General features: G+C 43.2%; 1 protein-coding gene across 1 annotated transcript; it reads right to left on the reverse strand.

Moving 5' to 3' along the window:
- Positions 1-618: 618 nt before the first annotated feature.
- On the reverse strand, positions 619-23,382 carry LOC120756735 (uncharacterized). The gene is made up of 7 exons (XM_040073344.2): positions 23,312-23,382; positions 7,254-7,392; positions 6,401-6,463; positions 6,110-6,195; positions 3,821-3,950; positions 3,685-3,747; positions 619-3,412 (listed from the first exon to the last, which is right to left on the reverse strand). The coding sequence occupies exons 4-7, from the start codon at positions 6,168-6,170 to the stop codon at positions 3,028-3,030; spliced, it is 639 nt and encodes a 212-aa protein (XP_039929278.1). The 5' UTR covers positions 6,171-6,195; positions 6,401-6,463; positions 7,254-7,392; positions 23,312-23,382; the 3' UTR covers positions 619-3,027.
- Between the last annotated feature and the right edge of the window lie 668 nt (positions 23,383-24,050).

A 24,050-nucleotide genomic window follows, 5' to 3' on the forward strand; every position in this document is an offset into this window, starting at 1 on the left:
CAAATGGCTATTGCTATGTGTAGCCCAGAAGTGGTAAGCTAAAAAATCTTTTTGTATTTGAACTCCTTCCAATTTCATTCAGCGGGATACTGGCAGGCCACTTTCTGTGTTAATTATTTCTGTCCTGATTGCCTGGCCACACAGAGCACTGGATCGACAGTATCACACTTCACCATTTGTTACTTCTTCAAACTGAACGCAGAAAGAAATTGAAATAAAGAAATTTCACCTAGAGAAAAATCTCCAAAACTCAGGAGATGGGAGAGAAGGTGCCAGTGGAGTCAGAAGATACATGTATCTCGCAGATCAACACCAATAACTGTGATTTTGGAAATCTTTAAGAGCAGAAGAGTGACACAGTATATTACTCACTGGAAAACGCTTAATGGGTCTGATCCTGAAATGAATTATACTGGCTTAAATCTGGAATGTCTCCAACAAAGTAAGAGATTAATCAAGAAGAACTTTTAATGCTTGATTAGGAAAGACTGCCTCTGCATTGCTGGCAGGTACAAATGAGAGGACCTAGGCATAAAATTACCTCATTGCTCCCACAAATCAGTGAGCTAAATGGCTACATCTTGACATCCGCACCAGCAGTAAATTATTGTCAGGCACAAAAAAATCTTGCAACAATTAAATGTGGGTGCAAATCAGACTAAAAACCAGAGTGTATTTGAATCCTGTTAACACAAATATTACCTTCTAATGCTCTCCATAGTGTCACGTCTTTGGCAGAGCACAATGAATGCAAGAGACAATGTTGTCTAAAAATACCACCCTGGAAAACTGCTTAGTAGAATTTGCACCAGAACTTTCCTGTCCTTGGTTTCTCAGTAAGACTACTGCAATATTCCCAGCAAGGGAGAAGGATATTAATATTTTCAGCCAGGGAAGCTGTCTACATGAAGAGGAGTTTCTGTTTGTACAGCACTCGAGTGCAGATTCTGACTGTACTTGCAGACCAAGGCCAGTCTGAGAACAGAATTCACACATGCCACAGGTCTGATGTTTTTACCGACCATCCTACTGGCCATTGAGATATACATTATGTAAGATAAATTTATTTCTCACACAAGCTGGGATCATCTGTCCTAAACTGAGCTAAATTATATAGGGTCTGTGGTGCGTGCCCTGAAACCAGAAAGCACATGGAAAACTGAGCAGCCTGACCACACACACCACACACTGAACCCAGATAGAAATGAAACGACTTCAAAAAGTTGAGTCTAATCAGCAGAATTCTGAAAAATTAAAATAAATAAATAAATAAACTAAGCACAATTGGATACTTTCAAAACAGACAAATTTACAAATATTCTCAATAAATTTTAAAATTAGCATTGAAAATGTCTACATAAGATGACCCAACCTCCCTCTGAAGCACAAGCTTCTTGTTTTGACAATGTGTGAAACAAAGTAGTGGTGAAAAATTCATTAACCAGTTAGTTAAAGCAAATCTGTAGCCTTCAGCTTCATTGCTGTCGGGCTAAATAGGATATTTTTTAAGAGCACAACTCAGTGTATTGGAAGAGACCAGTTTACATACAAGAAGTCACAAATACGTTCTGCAGAAGCCTGAAGAGTCCTTTTGGAAAAATCTAATGGAAGTATGCTGCTGTGCTGTTGCATCAGGGCTGCTGACTTTCCACTCACAGCTATTGAACTGGTGCTGCTGTAGCAAGAGCACTCCAGAAGTTAACTGGGAAAGATAAAGAGCATGGCAAAGCACCAGGAGCACCGCAGCACGTGGCTTCCTCCCCCCACACCTCCACTGCCAACAGTGCCCTTTGAACCAGAATTTCCTGAAGGACATTGGTGTCACAAAACCAGAAACACTCCTTTTTGGGCCTCTTGTCCTTGCGCAGTAATTCAGTTGAGACCGTTGATAGTAGAATTCTGAGTGGTAATTAATCATGAATTTGTGCATTGCTGCCAGTAAGGAGGCAGGGAACCCAGGCTGCCCCACACAGCAGCCCCGTGACCCCCCCATTCCCAATCCCAATGGGCTTGGCACAGGAGATGAACAAACACTTGCGTTTAGCTAATAATAAAAACAAGAGGAAGGCAGGCTGGGCAGCAGTGGCACTAACTGCAGTGGCAGGAGCTTACTGGTATCCTGCCACAGACATCCCTGGCACACCGATGTGTCACCCAGCTTCCCCGGGTGCGACCCCTCCCTGTGACACGCAGACTGCGTGTGTGTGTGTTGGCCTGTCTGTGAGATCGAGACAAGATCATTAATGATCCTCTGGTGTCCAGTTTGGTTCAGGAATTTTGTGGATACCGAGGTTAGAATTTCATCCTTTTTCCCTTCATGGATTTAACTAAACCTCATCCAGGATTTTGAAACATACCAGGATTAGAGAAAAAATCTCTTTAAACATGAACTTATTCCTGACACCAACATTTCTCCAGCTGGGATCAGCAATAACAACATCAGTTTTAAGGTCTCTATCATTATAGTGGCTGGTGTGTACAGGGCATACAATCTGTGCCTGGGAAGCTTGGGCTTTGCCTGAGTTTAGCTGAGCTCTGGGTGCTCATTGTGGTGAAAGCCAGTGCTTAAATTGCCTCAGCCTTCAATCCAGAAGTACAAACTGTGTGAGGAGAAACACCATCAACTAATTAGACTGTAAGCTCCCTTCCTCAGAAAATCTCTTTTATCTCAAAGCTTAGGAGTTTGGATGCTGCATGGTTTGGTTGCTATCACTTAGCAAAGGGAGAGTGTGAGTAAAAAGTGGCTCCTTGGGCAAAACCTGTGCACACAAACTTAAAAACACCCTTGACAAATGTAGCCAAGATGCCATGCTGTCTGTTCAACCTAACTAAAGGAAACACGTCTCACCTATCAGATGAACTTAAACCATAGTGAAAACCTCACCCACGGAACAGAAAAACAGTTGCAGCTTTCCAGCTGCCAGCCACAGGTCGGGAGGTGCAGGTTACTCTGATGGTTCACCTGTGGCTGGCAGCAAGTGGCCTTTTGCCCCCTCTGGCTTCCAGCTGCATGGTAACCCTGTCCTATCAGACTTCCTTGCAAGTACTGGCCAATTGGCACACAAGGTTTAATTGCCATGCCTCACAGTGTGACCAACAGACCCTGCTGTGCCCAGAGAAAACTGCCCTGGGCACCCAAGGCAAGGAGTGCCCAACCACGTGGGGCCTCTTCCCATAAAAGTGATGCTTTCCAGTTCTCTGCTGTCCAGTCTCTGCTGTCCAGTCTCTGAAGACAAAAGCCTTTCTTTCCAATACCTTGCATCCTCGTTCTGCCTCCTCCGGGTCCTGGGAAAAAAGGCTTTGGCCTGGCAGCTCCACACAGGAGGTCTGTGCTTCAGCCTGGGAGAACGGGAGCAGGTAGTGCAGTGCGTACTGAGCCACTGAAGTCTGGTTCAAACATACTTCAAAGCTTCTGGAAGCCAACAGGGGTCTTATGTATTGCTACTGATATTCACATCTATCTGGAGCACTTTGTCCAAGTCCACACAGTGGGATCTCTACAGAGTTATAAATATTCCCCAACTCTCAGGACTCCCACTCCCCTGCTCTAAGTCCTCTTACCATTCCCTGGCTGTATCTGACACTCCTGAATATTGTGTCTTACTTCTCCCCAGACTACAATTCACTCCTCCTGTTTGTACAGAAAAAGGAAAAATTCAGAATTTTGCTTGGACACTGGCTCACCTTTTCATCAAGCTTATCCTTGTTTCCATGTTCACATCAGGAAGTGAACTTTCAGACAGGTGGCTGGAGGAAAGAATCTCATCAGAACAGGACATTGCATTTCTGAAATCTCATGGAAATTTGGCCATAATGATACCTTTCCAACACTGTTGTTACCACAGGTTCGGTTCTTGTCAGCTTCATGCTGTCCCAACTCCACACACGGCCAAACCAGGTGCCTTTGTTGAAGGGTCCAGAGCGTATCCGGTGTCTGGATGCCCCGGAGTCTGTAACAATGTTCCTATAGTTATCAGTGAGATGAGGAGAAAGCTCTTGTGTTCTCATTATACCTGGAGCTAAGCATAAAGTCTAACAGCAGAAACAAAGACAAAATACAGAGCAGCCAGGTTTATCCAAATTTTTATAGGCTTTTATGGAATCATAAAGATCAGTAAAATGGTCTTTGTGAAACATACCACAATTCCAAACATAATAAAACTAAAATCAATGTATGTTCTTTAAAATGAGTGAATACACCCACACAGTTCAAATTTCATTGTATTTAGACATGCAGTAGATGTTCTGATACATCAACTTTGATTTTGCCTTCCCCTCCTCCTAGATATTCTTTTTATCGGGTTGCCTGTACAAAATGCATTGAACACAGTGCGGGGGGGTGGAGGGGAGAGGTGGGAAGCAGTGTTTGGTTTTAAGTATTCATTAAACATCTGTAGCAGTTAATACAAAGGAAGAGTCTTTGAATAAATCTAAAAATTAGGAAATTGTACTTCTGATCTTGACTTCATCCTCATGCATCAATGAATGTATTTTAATTTTGTTCAACTTTATTATGTGTAAACCAAACACTGAAAACAACAATCCTCATCTGCCTGTTATATATCATTTTAATGACAGGGTACCTTTTGTTCTAAATGCACACGTAAAAAGACTTTCACTTTAATATTCTAGTTCTTGGCTTTTCAAGTTAAAATAGTGCTTTACAAGTGATCTCTACTGATAGTGACATACATTTACATTAGAATTCTAACCTGATTCTCTACCTTTCATAATCTACATAATACCTTTTGTTTTGTTTCAGATTCTTTTCTTGCAGTTATGTAGATTTGACTGCAGTAGATTTTTTCCCCCAAAGAATATCCAAAAATACATGTCAGCATAGCATAAAGTTGGAAGAACTGCTTGTCACAGTCTGCTTAACAAAACAAGTTGTTTTTCTGTTTGCAGATTATCCCCAAGAAGGCGTCCAGGTTTTACAAATGCATTCATTATTAGAAATCATTCTGTGAATTTCATAATTTAAAATGGACTATTAGTTCATTTAGTTCGACCTCTTGTACCATATAAGATTACTTTATTTCACCTGTGCTCTAAACTCGGAGACTTCATTAGAGTAAAACATTTCAAGATTAAGATTAAATTGTGCTTCACTGGTTGAGAACAAGACAGACAAAGCTGCCAGGAATATCTAAGCCCCCCGGAATAGGAAAGAATTATTTAGATGAGATATACCCAGATCATCCCAGCAGGTGAGGCTTAGGTTTAATGAGCAGTAGGACAGAGACACCTGAAGATCATCTTAGGAAATATGATACTCTGCACCAGAGCATGCACTCGCTCTGGTCTCAGGACAATTACAGAAGGATTTGAGTTCCTAATCATGAATGTCTAGTGCCACTTGACACTTCCCATGAGGTAGCCTGGTATGCCCAAAAGCAGGACAGCACTGCACCAGCAGGGACCCACAGCCCCAGGAGTGCCAGGGGAGGGCAGGACATGTGGGCAGAAACAAGGGGACCCTCTGTCTCACAGCATAGAGTCCCAGGGATGGGATTCAGTTCCACAAGCAGCCTCAGACTTTTTTTCAGTCCACAGGGCTTTGCACTAGACAGCAGAGGAGCCTAGCAAGCTGCTCAGCACCTCCAAATGCAGACACCCATGTTTAGTGAGCTGGCAGATTCCCTCTCTGATGAACAGCTCTGTTTCACAAATCTCACCATGAAATGCTCTAGGGCTTTAGAAGGGAGTGAGGAAACAGCCCAGCAAGATTTAGGCAGGGGTGTGTGCACACAAAAACTGCCTTTGACTGAAACCCTGACACACGAGTTTTCATTGCACACAGTGCTGAACCCAAGAAGTGGAAATGCGAAGGTAGCTGACATCAGTGTTAGCCACCCTCCTAAAGCCCATGGCAGCACTCACCCAGCCTCCCCCCCGAGGCTGGCCGCCCCCAGCTTCTCCCCAGTCTGCTTCAGCAAACGCCTCTGGGTGTGTTCCCACCCACAAAGTGGGTATCTTACCCAGGACTCTGCCTGCCACAGGGCTTGGTAGGGAGGTCTTCCCCTCACTGTTTCCAATGCCAAATAGAAATCTCAGATATTGCCACCCTCTTCGTTATACACCCTCAGCCTCTACCTCAGGCACGTACAGTGGGCCTCGGTCATTTGGTCCTTGCCTCTTGTAGGCTTTGACATCTCTTCTCCCTTCATGCTCTCAGGGTTTTGCAGATCTGGCCTGGGAGAGCACAAGAGCATGCCAATTCATGCTCAAGGAGGCTGTTTTTTCACGGCAAACAGTCGTTTCACATCATCTGTGAAAGCCTAGATGTGAAAATAGTGTATTCTTGCACAGCTCTGCTCTCAGAAGTGCTAAGCAGCGAGCAGCTCCCCATAGCCCCACAGCTATGCATTTCCATAAAAAACAGGAATCGAGGCCTTACCAAGCACTGGAGTTCTTTAAATCGTAGGTAAAACTAATCTGTATTCCAATTTGAAAAAAATCCCTGAAAGGACAAAACACGCATGTTGATGGCAGAGAAAAAAAAAATCATATGTCTGCTCATTGGGGAAAAAAATCCAAGAATATTTAATGTGTGAAAATAGGACTCCAGTTATGCTGTTAAGAATAATGAAATCTAGGGTGCTAAGTACTGTATGTGTCGCTGTACAAGTTAAGCTGCCTGAGGCAGTTTTAATTTCTCTAGCCAATTTTTCTTAAATTTTCTCTTAATTTACGCACCCAAGTATTCATCACCTGTAAAGGAGGGGGCTGGATGGGGTAAGTGCAGCCAGAGATGCTCAAGGCAGAGGCATGCCTCAGTTCCTGGCCACTGGGAGCAGGGCTTGCCAGGGAGCCCCAGAACCAGAGCAGAGCCTGGCAGCCACATCCCAGCTCCTCTGAGACCTGCTGGGAGCTGCTCTGTCTCAGGTGGAGTGGATTTTAGTCACAGGCTTAGCTGTTCCCTCCAGCTAAAGACAAAGGACTGCTCAGCAGCCCGTGAGGGTGAGAGGTGTGCTGCCCCTTACTGAAAGAAACAGCCTTGGAGGCAAGCGGCAGAGGCCAGGGCAGGCACTGACACACATCAAAATGACATTCCTCGTAGTTACTGGCCCTGTCAAGAACAAGCTGAAATAAACTTGTCAAAATTATTACATTTGAGAGGCAAACATAGTCCAAAATTGGATAGCCACAAACAAGCAGTATCAGCGGGAGTGTACACTTTGTGGGACTACACCAGACATTTGCATTTTACTGGTGAAATAAACACATCTGCAAATCACTGTAGTACTCACTGTAATTTTACTTGCCAGGAGCCACTGAGTTTAAGGCAGAAGTCTGCCTGCAGAGTCAGGTTTGCTCCAGCCTCAGCAGCCCTTGTCCTGTGAAGGATTGGGAAAGGGTCTTCAGTCTCTTTTGCTCTCCACCCCGTACCTGTGGCAGGAAAATTTTATTTTAGATTTGCAAAATATTCACCATTTGTGATCTACTATGGTGAGCTGTCGCTGTCTGGGTGTGACTCAGAACATGGATTAAAGTAAAATAGTTGCCAGAGAAACAGAGGTAGGTGCTGTGAGACAATCTGCAGGCAGGCCCAGGGCAGCAAAGGCCGGCAGTGGCATCCTTGCAGGATGCTCCGTGCTGATATCAGAGGCTCCCCGGCCAGGGAACGCATGGGGATCAGACAGTGTCCATGACTGGACAAAGCCACGGCCGCTGCGTGCTGCTGCACACAGGCAAGGTGCAGAGTGCTGCAGAAGGGCCCTGTTGTGCACTCCAGCAGCAGCAGCAGCGTTGAGAAGCTCCTCTGCCACCACTGCCAGCATGTGGGGTTTTCATCCCCAGCGAGTGAGGGATAGCTGTGCACAGCCTGCCCGCTTTAACATGCCTCGCCTGCCAGCAGCCAGCTCAGAAAGCACCGGGTGACCTTCCAGCCAGCTCTCCGCATGTAACAGCTACAACCCGACAAACTACCAGCACAGGGACTGAAAAGTCCTTAGAGGTTCCCTTTCCTTCTGTGTTTATGTTTCCCCAAACATGCAGCGCAGCCATTTCCACTGAGCTGCATTTCAGACATTATTTGGGTTACAGAGCGGTAGCTCTGCTTGCTTGAGTCACTAATCCAACCCCAGGTATGGAGATGAAGCCAGAGCCCATTTTTATCACATTCTCTAAAGAAAAGGCTGCTTTTTCTGCACTGCAGAACAATGTCAGGGTCTGCACTGCGTTCCTGATTTGCAACAGCAACGTGCTAGCTGCATTTTTGGACAGATCTTTCGGACGGAGTGCTTTCATCCTCACTTGGGCACACCCCAGTGAGGGAGATCCAGCTTCTTGCTCATCCAGAGGGACAAAACGCACAATCAGCATAGGCAAAAGCCGCTCTTGACCCATACCTCAGCAGCTCCTGCCTGGAATCCTCCTGATGAAGGGGAAATTCCTCTCCAGGGGGAAGCCCTGGGGCGAACGTCTGACCTTGGACCCTTGCTCATAGCATTCCAGGTTATTCCTTACCAGCCCCCAGCTATTGCACAACGGAGGGAGGTGACAGCAGGACAAGAGCCTAAAAAGGTGTAAAGCAGGCCAGAGGACCTTGTGGAAGGTGTCTGTTCAGCTCTGGTTTTGTACCAGGGAAATTACTGCACTCATTTGCCTCTGAGGACAAAATGCCTGTATCTATATCCTTCATCTCCAAGCATTACAATTTGCCCAAAAACTGTACTTGAATTTATCTATCATCGATACTGTGTTTGGGCACAAACCAGTGCAGAAGACTAGATTTGCCTTTCATACCTTTTTAATTTTTCTTGCAATTGTATCCAAATGGCAGCAAAGATGGACTTCTTCCATGTCCTCATTTTCCAAACACAAAACTCAGAGCAAAGCAGATTCTGTATGGTTTTTTTTTTCCCTTTCAGTGCAAGATCCTCTCTTCTTCTCTGCTCCCATCAGCTACCAGAAAATATTCTCAGAACTCTGATGGAAAGACAAGACACGTGAGATAGTATATTATTCTGAATGGAGTTTCAGGAGCAACTAAAGTTTTGAGCTCATCTGCTGCTGTCTCTCTAGCTTGATTCAGAATCTAATTTGTCCAAAATTTCAACCGCGATGAACTTTCCCAAAACAGAAGCTGCAAGCTGCTTCCCACCATCACATACTTGGCCTGTATCCCGCCTATCCATATGCAGCAGATGTAAATATAATTTACTGGCACAAGTAGCTTTCTGCACATGGCATCTTTCTAAGTTTTCTTTAGTATCCATGTGAAGAAATAAATGATTTTATTGATGCATTCAGAGGCCCCAATAATGCTTCATAATGACCTATAAATGGAGGTCTTTCTTAATATGCATCGATCAATAACTCACATAATTACATCTCGTATCATTTTGCTGAATTGTTAACAATTCTATCCAAAGTTATAATGATTCCTTACAGACAACATAAGTCTTCCAGGAGCCACATTTTGCTGCCGTCTATATACTGTAGACCTGCACAGATACAGATTTAGCAGGCACCAGTTGCATCAGCTAATTTAGGACATGGCCTCTTCTCTGGTGTGCCCAGTCACTGCAAGTAAAGCTTGCAAAGTTTCCTGCCACATTACAAGATGCCTTGGAGAACAGACTGGAGCAAATAGGGACAATTCCTGCTTTTCTATCGTGTTGAAAAAAAGTAGTTAGTAAGGTGGTGCTTTAATCAGGGAGAAGACAACTAAAAAGTCAGAATAAATTATTTTCAGTGGTGACAACCTGTCTGGTGGCAATGGGAAATCCTGCATGTCAGCACATTCATTCTTGGCTTTATCCTTGCTCACTGGATGTGACTCAAAGGAAATGCTGGGCTTCGGTTTCTTCATCAGCAAAATGGGGATAATATTTCCACTTATGCAAGTCACTTTAAGTGGAAAGCACTGCATTCATGCAAGATAGATTTATCGTGCCAGTACACCACAGAGTTTTTCACTTTCTGCCTGGAACATTTCATAAAAATCCCTCCACATATGGAACAGAACAAGTATTAGAGACCTCCAAAAATGTGGTTTTTTAGGGAGCTGACAGTGCCACTTACATTTGTGCACTTTTGTGTTTCAAATACAGTCATGTTTGGCAACGAAATTCGCAATCATCTGGCAGCTTTTACGAAAAGAGCTGACCATACTGCTCCAGGTTTTGCCAGCCTTGTCACAATCCCCCTCTGCACCAGCTCTGGCTGCAGCCCTGGCTGCTGCCTGGGCAGCAGGATGTGACTGGCAGGCTCTTGATCCAACCCCCAGCTTCACACATGGGTTTTGGAGCAGACACATTGTTTAGCACTTTAAATTCCCCTCAGCAGAACTCTGCTGCTGCATCAATTGTCATTCCATCACTCACCTTTAGCAGATGGAGGAAAATGATGCTCTAGCACCTTGTTGCTTTGCTTCACAAAAGTGGTGAGACCTGGGGCTTCAGGCAAGCTGCAGACACTGCCCTTCACCAGCCCCACAGTCCCTCTGCACACACTTAGCTCCCCATCCACCACAAGGGCTGGCTTGCTGCTCCTGGCCCAGCACTGTGCTGCCAAGGAGGCACAGTTCTGCTTAGCAACTCGCTGTCCCCTTCCCACTGCAGGGCTTCACTAATGCCAGGAGACTGATAAATGCTTAAATAGTTCAACTTTGTGCTTTCCTTCATCTATGAGCTTGGAATAAGACTGTAGACAAGTACCGTACATGACATAGCTATCAAAGAAAGGAGAATCATATTTTAATTACTGTATTTATCTCAGAGAGCACAGTGATTGGTTTCTCTGATGAAAATAAATGCAATGAAAGACTAACGGACTTTTGGTAGCAGAACCATTAAACCCTCTCTGTAAATACAGTCTAGATATCTGGGGTGCAATTAGGACAGCAGCACTGAGTGTTTCTCTGGGTAAGTGTACGGATGCACTCTAACCTGAATCTAATTCTGCTCAAAGGCCAAGGCAGAGCAATGCTATTTGTGTTGTAATGATTTAGTAGAAATGGGCACCATTATATTTCTAATGACTTTTGGTCAACGAGCACCTTGGACTTTCAGTGCCTGATTGCTTTTAGCAACTCTTTCACAAAAGATACACCATGACAGCAAATGCAGAGCTTGCGTGTGAAGAAGTCAGACCCAAACAAAGCAGTGGGTATCAGGACAATAGGATACACGATATGAGAGCTTTTGTAGCAAACTGCAAAATTCAGACATCACTATTAGGCATTACTTGTAAAAGCAGAACTGAACAAATAATTCAAAATGAATAATTTATTTGATTAGTTTTGTCTCTCCTTGCTTGGAGAATATATATAAGCCAATCACACCATCTTGAATTTATTATTCAAATATATTCAGTGACTTTCTTTTCACTATTTTTTTTACTCTATGGATTAATCAGAATATTTAAAATTAAAAATACACAGTTTTTCTGTGATTGGCCAGACATGCCACATGACACTACTTTTCTTCTGGGAGCAAGCGAGTATGCCAGCACTTCTGGAGTAATCCTTATGCATGCAAAATTGAAAATTCAGTTTTGACAAATATTTGCATGTGCATCTTTGGAATTCACTCGCTGCCAAGAAAACTGTCAGTAAAATTCAGCACCTCTTAAATTTGTAAAATGTGAGAACTAAAACATGCATTTTAACATTTGCATTTAATTTCTTCTCTCTGTTTCATCTGGAAGTTTTAGAACATTGTGTTTTCCCTGAATGGACGCAGCATTTCCCACCAGGACTGGGTCACAGTTTTGAGCCACTCAATATCATTTGACTCTGTTTAGGGTCTGTTACCCTAAAAGCCTGTAGTTTTCTAAATGGGAAAATGCTACAGGCACCATGTGCAAGGCCTTCAAAAGTCAGGGTGGTTTTGCCTTGATACATATGTGCATTATTCCTGTATCAAATACCCCTCAATTACTGAACGACTCTAGTTCTGTTGTTAGGAAAAAGCAAATTTGAGAACAACTCATTAAAATCCTAAACTATGATGCTGGCATAAAACATAGGTGAAGGGGAAAGTTATTCCACCACAGAAAACTTCCATCTCAGCTTTTTAATTAGTGGAGCACCGGCTAAAGGAGCCCTCACCTGTTTGGTGTCTTACTTCGAAGCTCTGCTCTCAAAGCGGGAGATTGCACAGCTAGGGATTCCAGAGAACATCTTTTACTACCTCAGCCTTCAGCTCCATGTTTCTGAAAGCATGTTCCAGTGTATGTTTGCTTGAGAACCAATACAACTATCTACAGGATTTATGTGTTAATATACCCCTTGGTCTATCTTTAAAACAGCCTCCCTATGTTCATATGCAGGGACATGAAAAAAATTTAGGGTCTGTCTAATCTTCAATTACATCTGATCTGCTGGTGACTTGGGATGGGGATGAAACTGAATATAACCCTGATCACGTTTGGCAGAAGTATTCAGGTGGAAACTAAATATAGAGAGATATTTTTTTAAGTCATCTGTAGCAATCATACTGATATCCTGGCTCTGCAGACTGCTCACACTGGAGGACCCCTCTCCTGTTCTGCTGAGGGGAGCCAGTCCTGCCTGGCCAAAGGAGCAGCCAGCACACTTCGGGATACCATCAAATAGCAACAAGCAAAACCCAGCCCAGAGAGCAGGAGGGTTACCTGCTGGCAAAGATAAGCAGGAAGACAGCAGCTAGCTCTTTAGGCCAGCAATGACCACAAGCACTACTATAAAACTATGGCAGGTAAGAGGGCATTAACTCATTAAATAGAGCTGATGCTCCAGTTACCATGCAAGATGATTTAAATGGTTTAATTTACACTTCACAGCAAGCCTTTCCTACTGCAAATCAATAAATTTGCATAGGTTCTCAAAATAATCAGCAACATGCTCCTGCATATATTTTTTAAATAGGTACAAAATTCCTTAATGAAAGCCAGAATCCCATCACAAACTCAGTTTTTAGTTCACTTGCTAGTTGCATTGATGAGAGAATATGAATATATTAAGGGTTAGAGCTAAGCAGCAGCTTTGCAGCTCATTTCTGCAGACAGCAGGTTCCCATGGATCCAGGTGTACAGCCCCCTCCTACCAGCCCACAGTGGTGCAGGCAGAGCCTCCTGAATACTCCTGACCTTAGCAAAGGAGGAAATTTACCTGAGAAATCCTCTGTGCACGGGACAGGCAGGTGGAGGGGGGTCAGACAAATGGACAGAGGTAAAGTTCCATTAGGAGTAGCCTTTAACCAGATCCAGACACATTTTTTCCATGTAATTTCATAGTCCTTGTTCTCCCCCTTTGGTCTGGCTGGGATCAGAAGTAGAAGCTCCAGAATGCCACCAGCAAGGCTGTGCTGGCAGCAGAGGTGTGCACAGCTCTTGAGAAAGCCTGTTCCCATCAAGATATCAATGTGCTATTGCCAGTTAAAGGTTAAAAACCTTTGACAGAGGCATCCTGGCACTCGGGGTCTCCCCTGAGCCAAGGCAAACTTCAGATGTTGTTGAATTAGCCCCTTAAATATCCAGGATAGCTGAAGACAAGGTTTTGCACTTGCACAGGCTCTTCTGCTCCCTGCTGATTTTGGTGCCCCCATGTACACAGCCACAGCAAGGTCTGACCCCCTGAGGAACTGGCACAACCTAGTGAGGAAATCTCACAGCTTTACTGGATTCTGGATAAACATTGTACTAATGGCTCAGTGGGGCATGGATGGGGCGGTCCCCAGGCATGCTGCAGCAGCAGGGCCAGGTGTCAGCACTGGCTGTGTGTAGGCATGGTGAAGCTGGGGTTCTGACTTACCAATGCAGTTTTTCTGTGCTCAACTGTATAAAACAAACAAACGAAAAACCAAACAAACCCTTTCCCCCAAAAACTGCCAAAATCCTAAAAAAAAATCCAAAACAAAACAAAAAAAAATTAAATCAAGATTAAAAAAAATGAGAGGGTATATTTCTGTGCTTGTAGCTGTGCAATGACTAAGGGCTTTCAAGTTAACTTTTAAGCAGATGTTTTTACTCCTCTGCTAAAACAAAAACCCAAGGTTTTTAAACAGAAAAACAAAATGAAGGCAGAGGATGGGGAAAAAAAAAAAAAGGTACTCTTGTCAAATGCAAGAGAAGCGTAGGCAGGGTCTTTGACGGTTTCAGTGCTGAAACAGGGGTGACCTCTTGCTCTTCAGGCCAGGGGAGTGCAGGGGTTTCCCTGGGCTTGGCATGAGTCAGCCTCAGTTACTGACCAATATTTGAACACTCAAGCTGCCTTTCTCCTGCTCCCCAAGTGTGGGTCACGTCACTGTGGGGCACCACCAGCCATCCTGGGGGCAATACAAACAGCACTCGGGTGTAGTCCAAGACCTCACCTGAATATCAAGGACATCCTTTCTGCCCTGAGTCCTGCCCCTGCTCTGTTCAGGGAGCAGGATTCAGATGCCCATCATCCCTCCCCATTGCCTAGGACAGGGCTGTTACCAGCCTCAAACCCTGGAGCAGATAGGATCTGAGCACCACTGCAGCAGCCCTGTCTTTGCAGGGATAGAGTCGCTGCAATTCCCATGAGCATGTTCCTTATGGGACTTGCCAGAGAGAAGGGCTGTGTGTGGAGGATCATGAAGGCACTCCTGAAGAGCAGCTCAACCCTTCATCTGACTCCATGCAGTCCCAACACAGCCCCACACAGAACCTGAGGGGCACAGTCTCCTCACTCAGACCACTGCTGCTGCCTCTCGTGGTTGCAGATAATGGGTAGATATGAAAAAGGGGCCCCGATTACGGCCATGTTTCCTGGCAAGGCACTAGCCTAATTTCTCTGCACTTCTCATACTTAATTTGGGTTTTATTTGATTGGGGTTTTTTTGTGAATTTATTACTCATGGCAGAATGTAGGGTTATAGTGTGCCAAACTTGCTAAAACTTCAAGCAGAAAGAATGATAAAAAGTATCTTGAAAATCGTATTTGCCCCTTAATAATTTAATTCTGTAGAAAGGGAAATCAAAGCATCACAAATTGATTGCTGTGAAACAAATTACAATTATTTCCACACATCCAAATAAATTTACTAATTTTAGGCATCTGACTTGAGGCATTAGACGCAGCATGCAAATGTTGAAATGATGGCCATGTCTCTAGAGCTGCTCACTTATTTCTCTGTTCTTACTGGATGCTCAACAGTTTCAGGCTGCTATTGAGAGAAGCAGTAAATTAGCTGCTCTTAAGCATTGCACGTTAAAAGTATTAGAAAGCATGTCTGTAAAGCACAGCTGACAGTCTTCAGCAACCAACGCTGGCTTATCCTTTCTAGAAATGCAGACTAATGTCCACTGTCACTTCCCCCAAATCTGCTTCCAATTGGGTCATACTGGTCAAGCTACCCTTAACTGAAGCCCTCTGCCCTGCCCTACCTTGTAGAAAGGGAGTGCCTGTGACATGAAGTGTCCCCCTTGAATACAAGTTTTCCACATACATTTTACAACATGTACTTGGTTCAGCTGTCACACGGCTTCACATAAGAGAAGTCATCTGATATCGGTACTGACATACTAGTCTAGTGTGGCTTTTAATATTAGGCTTTTTATAACTCACAGGGATGGCAGAGCAAGCTCAAGTAATCAAAATAAATGAAGACAGCCTGAATAATGCATTTGTTAAATCTAAATAACATACAGTGGACACCTTTTGAAGCATTTTCCAGGAAAATGTGACTCGGGTGCAATATTGATTGAGAAGATAAAGACAGGTGTTTTCAGTTCTTATATTATGGATGCAGAGAGGACTTTGATAATGTAACAATCATCTTTTGTTACTTTGCTGCAGTCCAATACAGCTAGAATCAATTTTTCATTGTACTCATTTACTGGAAAAAAGGGATAATGGCAAGGACAACACAGCTTTAATAGAAAGAATAAGTCATGATTTAATTCAGATGTTGTACTACAGCTACAAGTTGAAAGATATATTTATATATACCAAAACATACAAAGGAGCCTGCATGCTTTTGAATAGAAGTCATGGCTCTGCATTTCTATTTATTGGTAGTTAGGTGGAATGATGCAGCATTATTGTCCCGACAGCAGTAAGAAGCAAGAACCTTTTAAAGTGCAAGAAGATAGCTGTAGGATTATGAGCAATCTTTATAGAAAAGCAAAATAAAGGGCAATAGCAAAAGGGCATGTTTGGGTCTTCATTAATATTTGTATTTAAGTAAAAATGACAAGCAGAAAAACCTGAAGAAAGGCTAAGTTCACAATCAATGTAATGCTTTTCTGGGCTATTGAGATATTTCTCAAAGATCTCAGGCATTTTTGATAAATTTTGTTCCTATGGAAAGTACTCGGAATGATGATAAAATAATGATTTCTTTTTTTCCCTAGCAAAATAGATTGCTTCATGACTTCTTGAATGAAACACAAATCTAAGAGTGATAGTGTTTGGGGCTGGATTAGTCTCCTGGGGTTGTAGGCAGTGTATGAAATTTCATAGCTTTTCCAAGGAGCTCAATAGTGCTCTTCTCTGTAGCGAGACACTGCCGAATGACCCCTGAAAAAACACCCCACAGAATGTGTTTCAAAACGAGCACCAAAAGCTGCCAGGAGTTAATTGAGCCTGGTACAGCCCAGAAATATTGTGCATGGCATATTTCTGAGCAGCACTCATTATGTCAGCCTAAATCTGAATTTCAGCAGACTTTGGAGAAAATCAGGATCCAAAGTCAAGCTTTGGAGTTGCTTTCTACCTCTCTAATAGACCTGCTCTTGAAATTCAGACTGTCCTTTTAATGAGCATCTTTTCTACAGAAAAGCAGACAAAAGGAACAAAATCCTTCCCTGGAATCTCAGGCTTTTCTCTAAAAAGAGTCTGGTCTAGTCCTAACTCATTGTAAGCTGAGCCCACATTCCCCTCTGAGGAGCAAAGAGAAAAACTGAAGAGTAAAACAAACCAAAAATAATAATAATAAAAAAATCTGAGAAAAAAAATTAACTCCTTCCCCAGCAGCAGCAACTTCTCACAAGCATTTCCCAGTCTCCTCTTAAGCTGATGGATCAGACTCAGCTGCATCTCAGCTGAAGTGGCTCAGGAAGGCATTTCCAGCCTCCAGAGGACATCTGGGATTTATACCAGTGACCCTGCATGGATTTTGCACAGCCTCTGAGATGCTGGGAAGCCTTGGGTAAGTCCTTTTTCCCCCTGCCAAATGAGGCATATGCTGGGTTATTAGCAGGCAAGGTGTAGGGAGGTGCAGGGCTCTGGTCACTGGAAGACCAGGGCATTTCTGCAGGATACAGCAAACAAAAGCTCTGTGAAGTGTAAAAGGTGCAGGAGCAGAGCTTGGGAGAGTCACAGATGTCCTGCCAAGCAGATGCAGAGACACCTCACTCAGCATAGCCTGACACTAGGGGTCAATTGGGGCACTGCACTGCAAACTGGGATCCCAAACTTACTGAGGGTGGCCTTAGACAATAGTGAGTTTGCCCCAAAACTGCTAAGACTTCTAAGCAATCTTAAAGAAAACATAATCTTCTTTATGATGTCAGTCCTCAGCCAGTAAGCTGAGACTTCAGGCTTTGCTTCCCAAGTCACAGGACAGGCACTGTGTGAAACCTTGACCTCTTGGATTCACTTGCACCCAGCTATTCTGTCCATGCAAGAAAACTGGAATGGCAAGATCATGGAGGACACAGTAAGAGCTTTGAGCTGAGCACCACTGGCTGCAGCTCTGCTGACTCCAGAGGGAGCTTAGGATAATGGTATGAGCCTTGCCCTACTAGCCTTTACCTGTGCTGCCACAGAAGGTGAAGCTACTTAGGTTTTTCCTGGGCTGAGAAGGGTTCAGTAAGTCAACAGTCCTACACAAGAGGGCACAAATGCAGTCTCAGTGCCTACCCCTGAATCCAACAAGGCCTTCAGCTCTGTTCCTATAGCAATCCACATTGCTAGACGATGAAGAATTGTGGCTGCTGCCTTTTCCTTAGTCACTCTTCACATACCCTATTCAAGGTCCTGAGGCATTTGGAAGAATGAGCTCTTGCTCACTGCTTACCCTCAGCTACCATAACACCTGACAATGGTGAGTCACTTTTTATATAAGTGATGTAATTCTTCTAAGGAAAAAGAAAAACCCACTCTTCATCAGAAAGGAAATTCCAGCATTCTCCATTTCCCCATCTTTGCAGATGAACTGCCCTTATGGGTTGACTTTATCTCCTCTTCACTCCCTTTCCCTCTTCCACCCCTTTCTTTTTCAATTCTGCCTCCATCTTCTTCCTTCTTGTTAAAGGTTTCTTAATACTGATCCCTACTACTTATTTTAGTATTTAGATGGTCCAGGTAGGAACCCTCTGTAAAACCAGATCTTTCTTCGTGGGGAGGAGTGGACATCCAGGTTAGCACCCACGAAACCACATGAACTCAAGTTACATTTTTCTGTTAGTCCTGTCTCAGTACAGAAGAAACATTGAACCAGCTCCAATCTAGCAACCACCAGAGCATGGCAAAAGCCATGCCCTTCCAAACACCACTTAGAGCTCCCAAATGACTCTTTATGCCCCATATAAGTGGAGTTAATTTTAACAAGAAACTTAACTCTGCAATAGGAAGATGGGGCAAATTCCTTAACGCCAGCTTTTCGTACCTTGGTTCTGTGCCACTGTGAATGCAGTTGCTTCTGAAGCATGTTAGCAGGCACACTTCTGGGCTCGAAAGGATCCAAGATTGAAACACCTATATAGGTAAGGAAGCCAATTTCCTGGCAAGAAAATAAAACTGATACAAAGCACACAAAGGACCCCAATGTCAGGGAGAATGTCACCAGCAGTGCAATACATTAAAGAAGATCATTGCAACAAATCCAGTTCCTAAGCGTGACTTTCCCTTTCACATAAAGAATGGACTGATTTGTTCCCCAAACAATGGAAAACTTTGTGGAGGCTCTGGAACAGATTGCTCTTTTTGCCTCCGTTACTCACAGATCAGCTTGCCACATTCAGCAACAAAGGCAAGGACTAAAACTCATCTTATTTGTTGTCCACAATTTATGAAAAAATAATCTAGCTCATAGGAAATGAGGTGCTTCAAGAATTTTCTGAAGTGAAAGCAATTCACTATCAGCATGGAGTCAGCTTCAATATGACTCATCTGATCCGTGCACTACTATGTTATGCTACATTGCTCCATCTAGGAATAATTGTGAAGACTTTACTGGAATTTTTTTACTACTAGGAAATATGCCCTGAACCTGTGCTGTCTGCCTGTGCTTTGACTTGAGTCACAGATGGCAGTAGGACACTGCCATTGCATTTTGTGGGCATGGGAAGGACTGTAGTTTTACACATTACCAGCATGTTAGTGGCACTGAACAGTAGTCCTGTGTTCTGAGAGGAAGGCAAGATTTCTGCTCATAGAGCATTTCCTTCCATCCGTGTCATACCCATTTTTGCTAATTTTTTTTGTCTGCCACCACTTGGCACTGGTAAAGCATCATCAAAGCATGTAAAAGCAAAGGAAACATATTGTGTGTAACCCATTCAGAACTGTCAGCAGCTAACACTAATGCATTCTGACTAACAGCTTTAGGAATCCTTCAAAAGGTCAGCAAATGGCTCAGAGCTGTCTGAAACTCCAAGAGAAATATCGCCAAAGCCTAGCACACACATCCCACCGGGATGCACATCTGACTCCCTCCCACCATGGAACCGACAGCCACACAGTGTGAACATGGCAGCCGGTGCTCTGCAAGGACAGCCCACATCAGCTGTTCTGTGCAGATACTCCCACACCAAAGGGGATTTGTTTTCACAACACCATCCAAAGTGGGAGATTCCAGGCTCCCAAAGACCAACCCAGTCTGCACATTGTTTCAATAGCACTGGAGAGATGAAAGGAAGATCACCCATAAGACATTGCCAACTGCCCTTTCCTCAAGTGATTTTAATGGAATTTTGTGCCTAGGAAAAGCAGTACATATAAAGAGATCATTCTTCAACTTGCGCAGGAAAAAGGCATAGAAAAAGGGGATGTTCATTTTGATTAGAAGAATAAGTCTTTCAGAGACAAGTTCTGAGGCTCTTAGCATAATCCTAGCAAAAATTCCATGGTAATCCATGTTTTTATTCAGAAGAACACTTTCATTGTTAATACATCAGATTTTGCTTTTATCTGACTTATGCTCAGTGATTATAACACAGACATAGTGTTTGCATGTGAAAGGGTAAGAAAGGAGCGAGTGCTATAGTCTACAGAGAAAGACATGAGGATGGATGCATGTTTAACTTCGTAAACAGTATTAGAAGTAATTATTTTTAAAAGTATTCAGGTGCATCTCATTTTGTTTCTGTGTAACTAAAAAGGAAGCAACTGATTTGCAACCTGGGAATTGAAAAAGCTGATAAAAAGCCAAAGAATAATTTTTGATGAAGTACTTGTTTAACAGCTGCAGCATCATCCAGTACCTATTGGGCAAGTGCCAGGCTACCTGCTCAATGTCTGGAGATTGATAACTGTTCAGAGGTTTGATGAATGACAGATTGAGAAAGTAGACAAACAGGCCTAGGAGTGGCATCCTTAAAATAAAAAAGTGCAAGTTTTCAGTTAATTAAGACTGTGATCATCAGTCTGATGCATTATTTATTTGCTATTTTAAGCATTCCCTGGAAAAAAAACAAAACAAAAGAACACCAAAACCAACCAAACAAAAACCTTCTGAAGGCATCCTGGCAAGTGCCCACTGATTGAATTCAAATTCTTTTCAAGAAAGCTAAGGACTAAAGTCTCAGCACCTCACAATTTTTCTCCTAGAGAGCACCAGCACTATTTCATCAAACAAGCTGCTTGAGTTTGCCAGTATTAACTCATTCTTTGCTTCCCTAATCTTTTTGTTTTCAGTATTGTCAAATAACACAGATGCAGAGTGAGATGTAGGATTCTAAAAGCCAGCTTCCTCTGTTACAGCAAGTGCTATCCCTGGGGTCAAGGATTGTCTGAATCAATAGCACACCAATCTCAGTAGCCCCATTTAAATGGTGAGTCAGTTCACATAATCCAACCACATGTCAGGTGAAAAAGAATGGTTTAGCAAACACTTTGCAGTCATCTGGTTTTGAGAACTTAGTAGTAAATTATTGGATATCAGCCTACCGTTGCAACTATATATCTTTACACAATAGCAATTTTTCTTAGAGTTTCCTACTGCTCAGATGCTTATTCAGTATTTTTATATACCCTATATTTATTTTCAAGTACCATTTTTAAGTTCTCACTGGAATTTTTTTCCATCTACAGAAGTTTTAAGGGACTAAGTTCACGAGAGAATTTCTCAGGCAAGGAAAGCTGACACAGAGTTTGGCTGTCCCACTAATTCAGAGCACAAAATGACATCTCTGGTCCAGTTCTAATTTACAAACAGCCTTTTCCTCCCAAGACAACTGCACACTACTGGGCTGTCCTAGACATGCTTGATTCTGTTGGGAGTTTTAATACTCACGCTGGTTAAATTAAGCAGAATTCATATTAACTATTTTCTATCAATTAGGAAAATACCTTTACTGTGTAATTACACCTCCTCAACACCAAAAGCAGCTGGGTAAGTCTGGCCACAGGGGCACAAGGAGGAGTTGGAGCCCCAGCAGCACTCCATGGAAGAATACCTGGGAACCGTCAGGAGGGGACCTTGCACAGGAGAGGTGGCCTGCCAAAACATCCTGCCCTCGAGCAGGGAAAAGGGGGCCAAGAGCACCCAGGCACAAACCTGAATGGCCAAGCTCCCTGCTCCAGCTCTTGGACATGGCCACACCACAGACAGTCACTTAAAGAAGATTTATGGCAGCTCAAGTGAGGGTTATGTTAAAGTCAGTAGCAGATGGGGAAGGAAACACAAACCAAGATATTTGACAGATAAACCTTTTTTTCTAGAGAGAAGGCCAAACTCTCCCTAGTGGGCTAGGAGTTTATACAAAACAAACAACAAACAAACACACAACAACAACAAAAAAAAAAAAAAAAAAAAAAACAAAAAATGTCTTAAACAGAACAACAACAAAAAAATCCCTGATATCATAGAAGAGACATTATCTAAAGCTACTTGTATCATTTCCTCTTTCATGCTTTCTTTGGGATTACGCAAAAAAGATTGCCAATACTTCATTTAGATATCTGTTGATTACACAAACGCAGGAAAGCAGTTGGTGAACAGAATGACAATAACAAACACTTTTTTCAGAACATTCTGTGTGGTATGGTTTTTAAGACTTCCTCAGTGATTACTCTGAGAAATACAAGTCTATTTGATTAACATAGCCAATGCTCTAGGACAGAAAACCTTTCACTTGCGCCAGAGCAACTCTGAATCAATAGTCTTGGCCAAGACACGCACATTTCAGATTTGGCCTTGAGCAGCCAGTGTACTGTACCTGCACTGCTGCCAAACAGCAGGCAGGAGAGCAACTTCAGGGCAGAGCAGCACCAGCACTCGTGCTCAGGGCTGGGAGCATTTGCTGCTTCCAAGGAGTAAACAGTTGCTGAGGGAGTCAATTCTCTCCCATGGCATATTTTGTGTGAGGGCAGGCTTTCAATAGGTACCATACACATGGCAGCACACTTTCTGCTTACCTTGTGTGGTGTAGGAAAACCAAACTGCTTCTTAGAATTGAAGAAATTTACCCAGCCACCATAGAGGGGCTTTAAGTGAAGCACAAACACAAATCAGTGCTGGCTCTCAAAACATGCCTTGCAGCACACACCACAGACACTGGGCATCTGAAGAAGTGCTGCTTTTTACAAGGATTGCCTTAGCAGTTTCATGGGAAAGAAAAAGCTAAATTAGCACCGTGGTTTTTTTCTAAGGAGCTGATTTTACAGGAACATGAAACATCAGGGGAAGCACTCAATGTGTAAGTTACTGCTTCCCTGCTGAAACTTGCCAGCAATGGAATATATTGTGGCACCCTGTCTCAAGCAGAGGGATGCAAAAACTGACATTAAATACAATGCAGGGCCTGATGAATACTAAGTGAAACCTGGCACAAACATCAAAACATGAGATTTTTAAAAGTTGCACAGGAGAGACAAAATTTGCTAGGAACGTTTTGTCTTTAGCATGGATATCTGTGAGTATGTGTTGCACTTGTACTCCAGGTAGGTCACTGCTGCCCTGATTTCCTGCTCATTTTCAGCATCTGTAAATCCTAGAGATTAGGAGCTGCCTGGTAAAGCTATGCTCTTACCTCTCAATTGGCTGCTGTGGAAACAGCAATTACAAGTTAAATTTCATCATGCTTAAAGATAATCCTTTTTTTCCCTCTGATCTAAGGTTACCAGTCTTAAAAGAAAGCAGCAGACAATTAGGAATGAAGGAAAGCAAAGCTTCAGGCTGGGACTCACACAGACACTCCACTTCTCCTGCCCAGGCACTCCTTCTTGGCTCCAGTGGTATCAATAGCAACTTTGCTGGTGGCAAGGGTGGATTCACAGCTGAGCTTCAAAAGTTCTCCATAACTCTCACAAGGATCTAGACCTCCCTAATGGCCAGAAACTCTCAACAATGCAGTGAATTTCTGGGAAAAAAAATCGAAAAATGAATGTCTCCATTGTGCTCCTGCTATGGCAGCCACAAGAGCAGAGCCAATTGAACGAAGTGCAGCTTGCCCAAGGGACCAAAGAGCTGAACTGCTCCAAACCAAAGCAGGGCTCAGACAGTTCTGTATGGTCTGCTGCATCATCTTGGGGTTTGGTTTTCAAGTTAATCTAATTTGAAAAACCAAACCAATTCTCTCCTTTCTCCCAGTTACAGGCAGCAAAATGAAGGACCCAAATGAGATCACTGCTTTGGCCTCTGGTCTCAGCAGGCTGAGGAGGCTCAGTTATGGCTTGAGATCTTGCAATTCTCTTCTGCTCTTCCAGACACTTTTCTTTCCTAAAACACCAAAAAAACCCCTAAACTTGTAAATAGTTTCAAAGAACAAAACCATTTAAAACTATAATTTATAGTTGCATTTTGCTAAGTGCATGTATGCCCATCCCTTTGTTAATAGTATTTTATCTTTTATCATTTAAAGTTTTTGAAAATTAAATAGTTATTACTTTTTTTCAGAAATATTTCTATATGGAGCAGTCTGACAAA

Source organism: Hirundo rustica, chromosome 9 (assembly GCF_015227805.2).
Source record: "Hirundo rustica isolate bHirRus1 chromosome 9, bHirRus1.pri.v3, whole genome shotgun sequence".
NCBI classification, from domain to species: domain Eukaryota; kingdom Metazoa; phylum Chordata; class Aves; order Passeriformes; family Hirundinidae; genus Hirundo; species Hirundo rustica.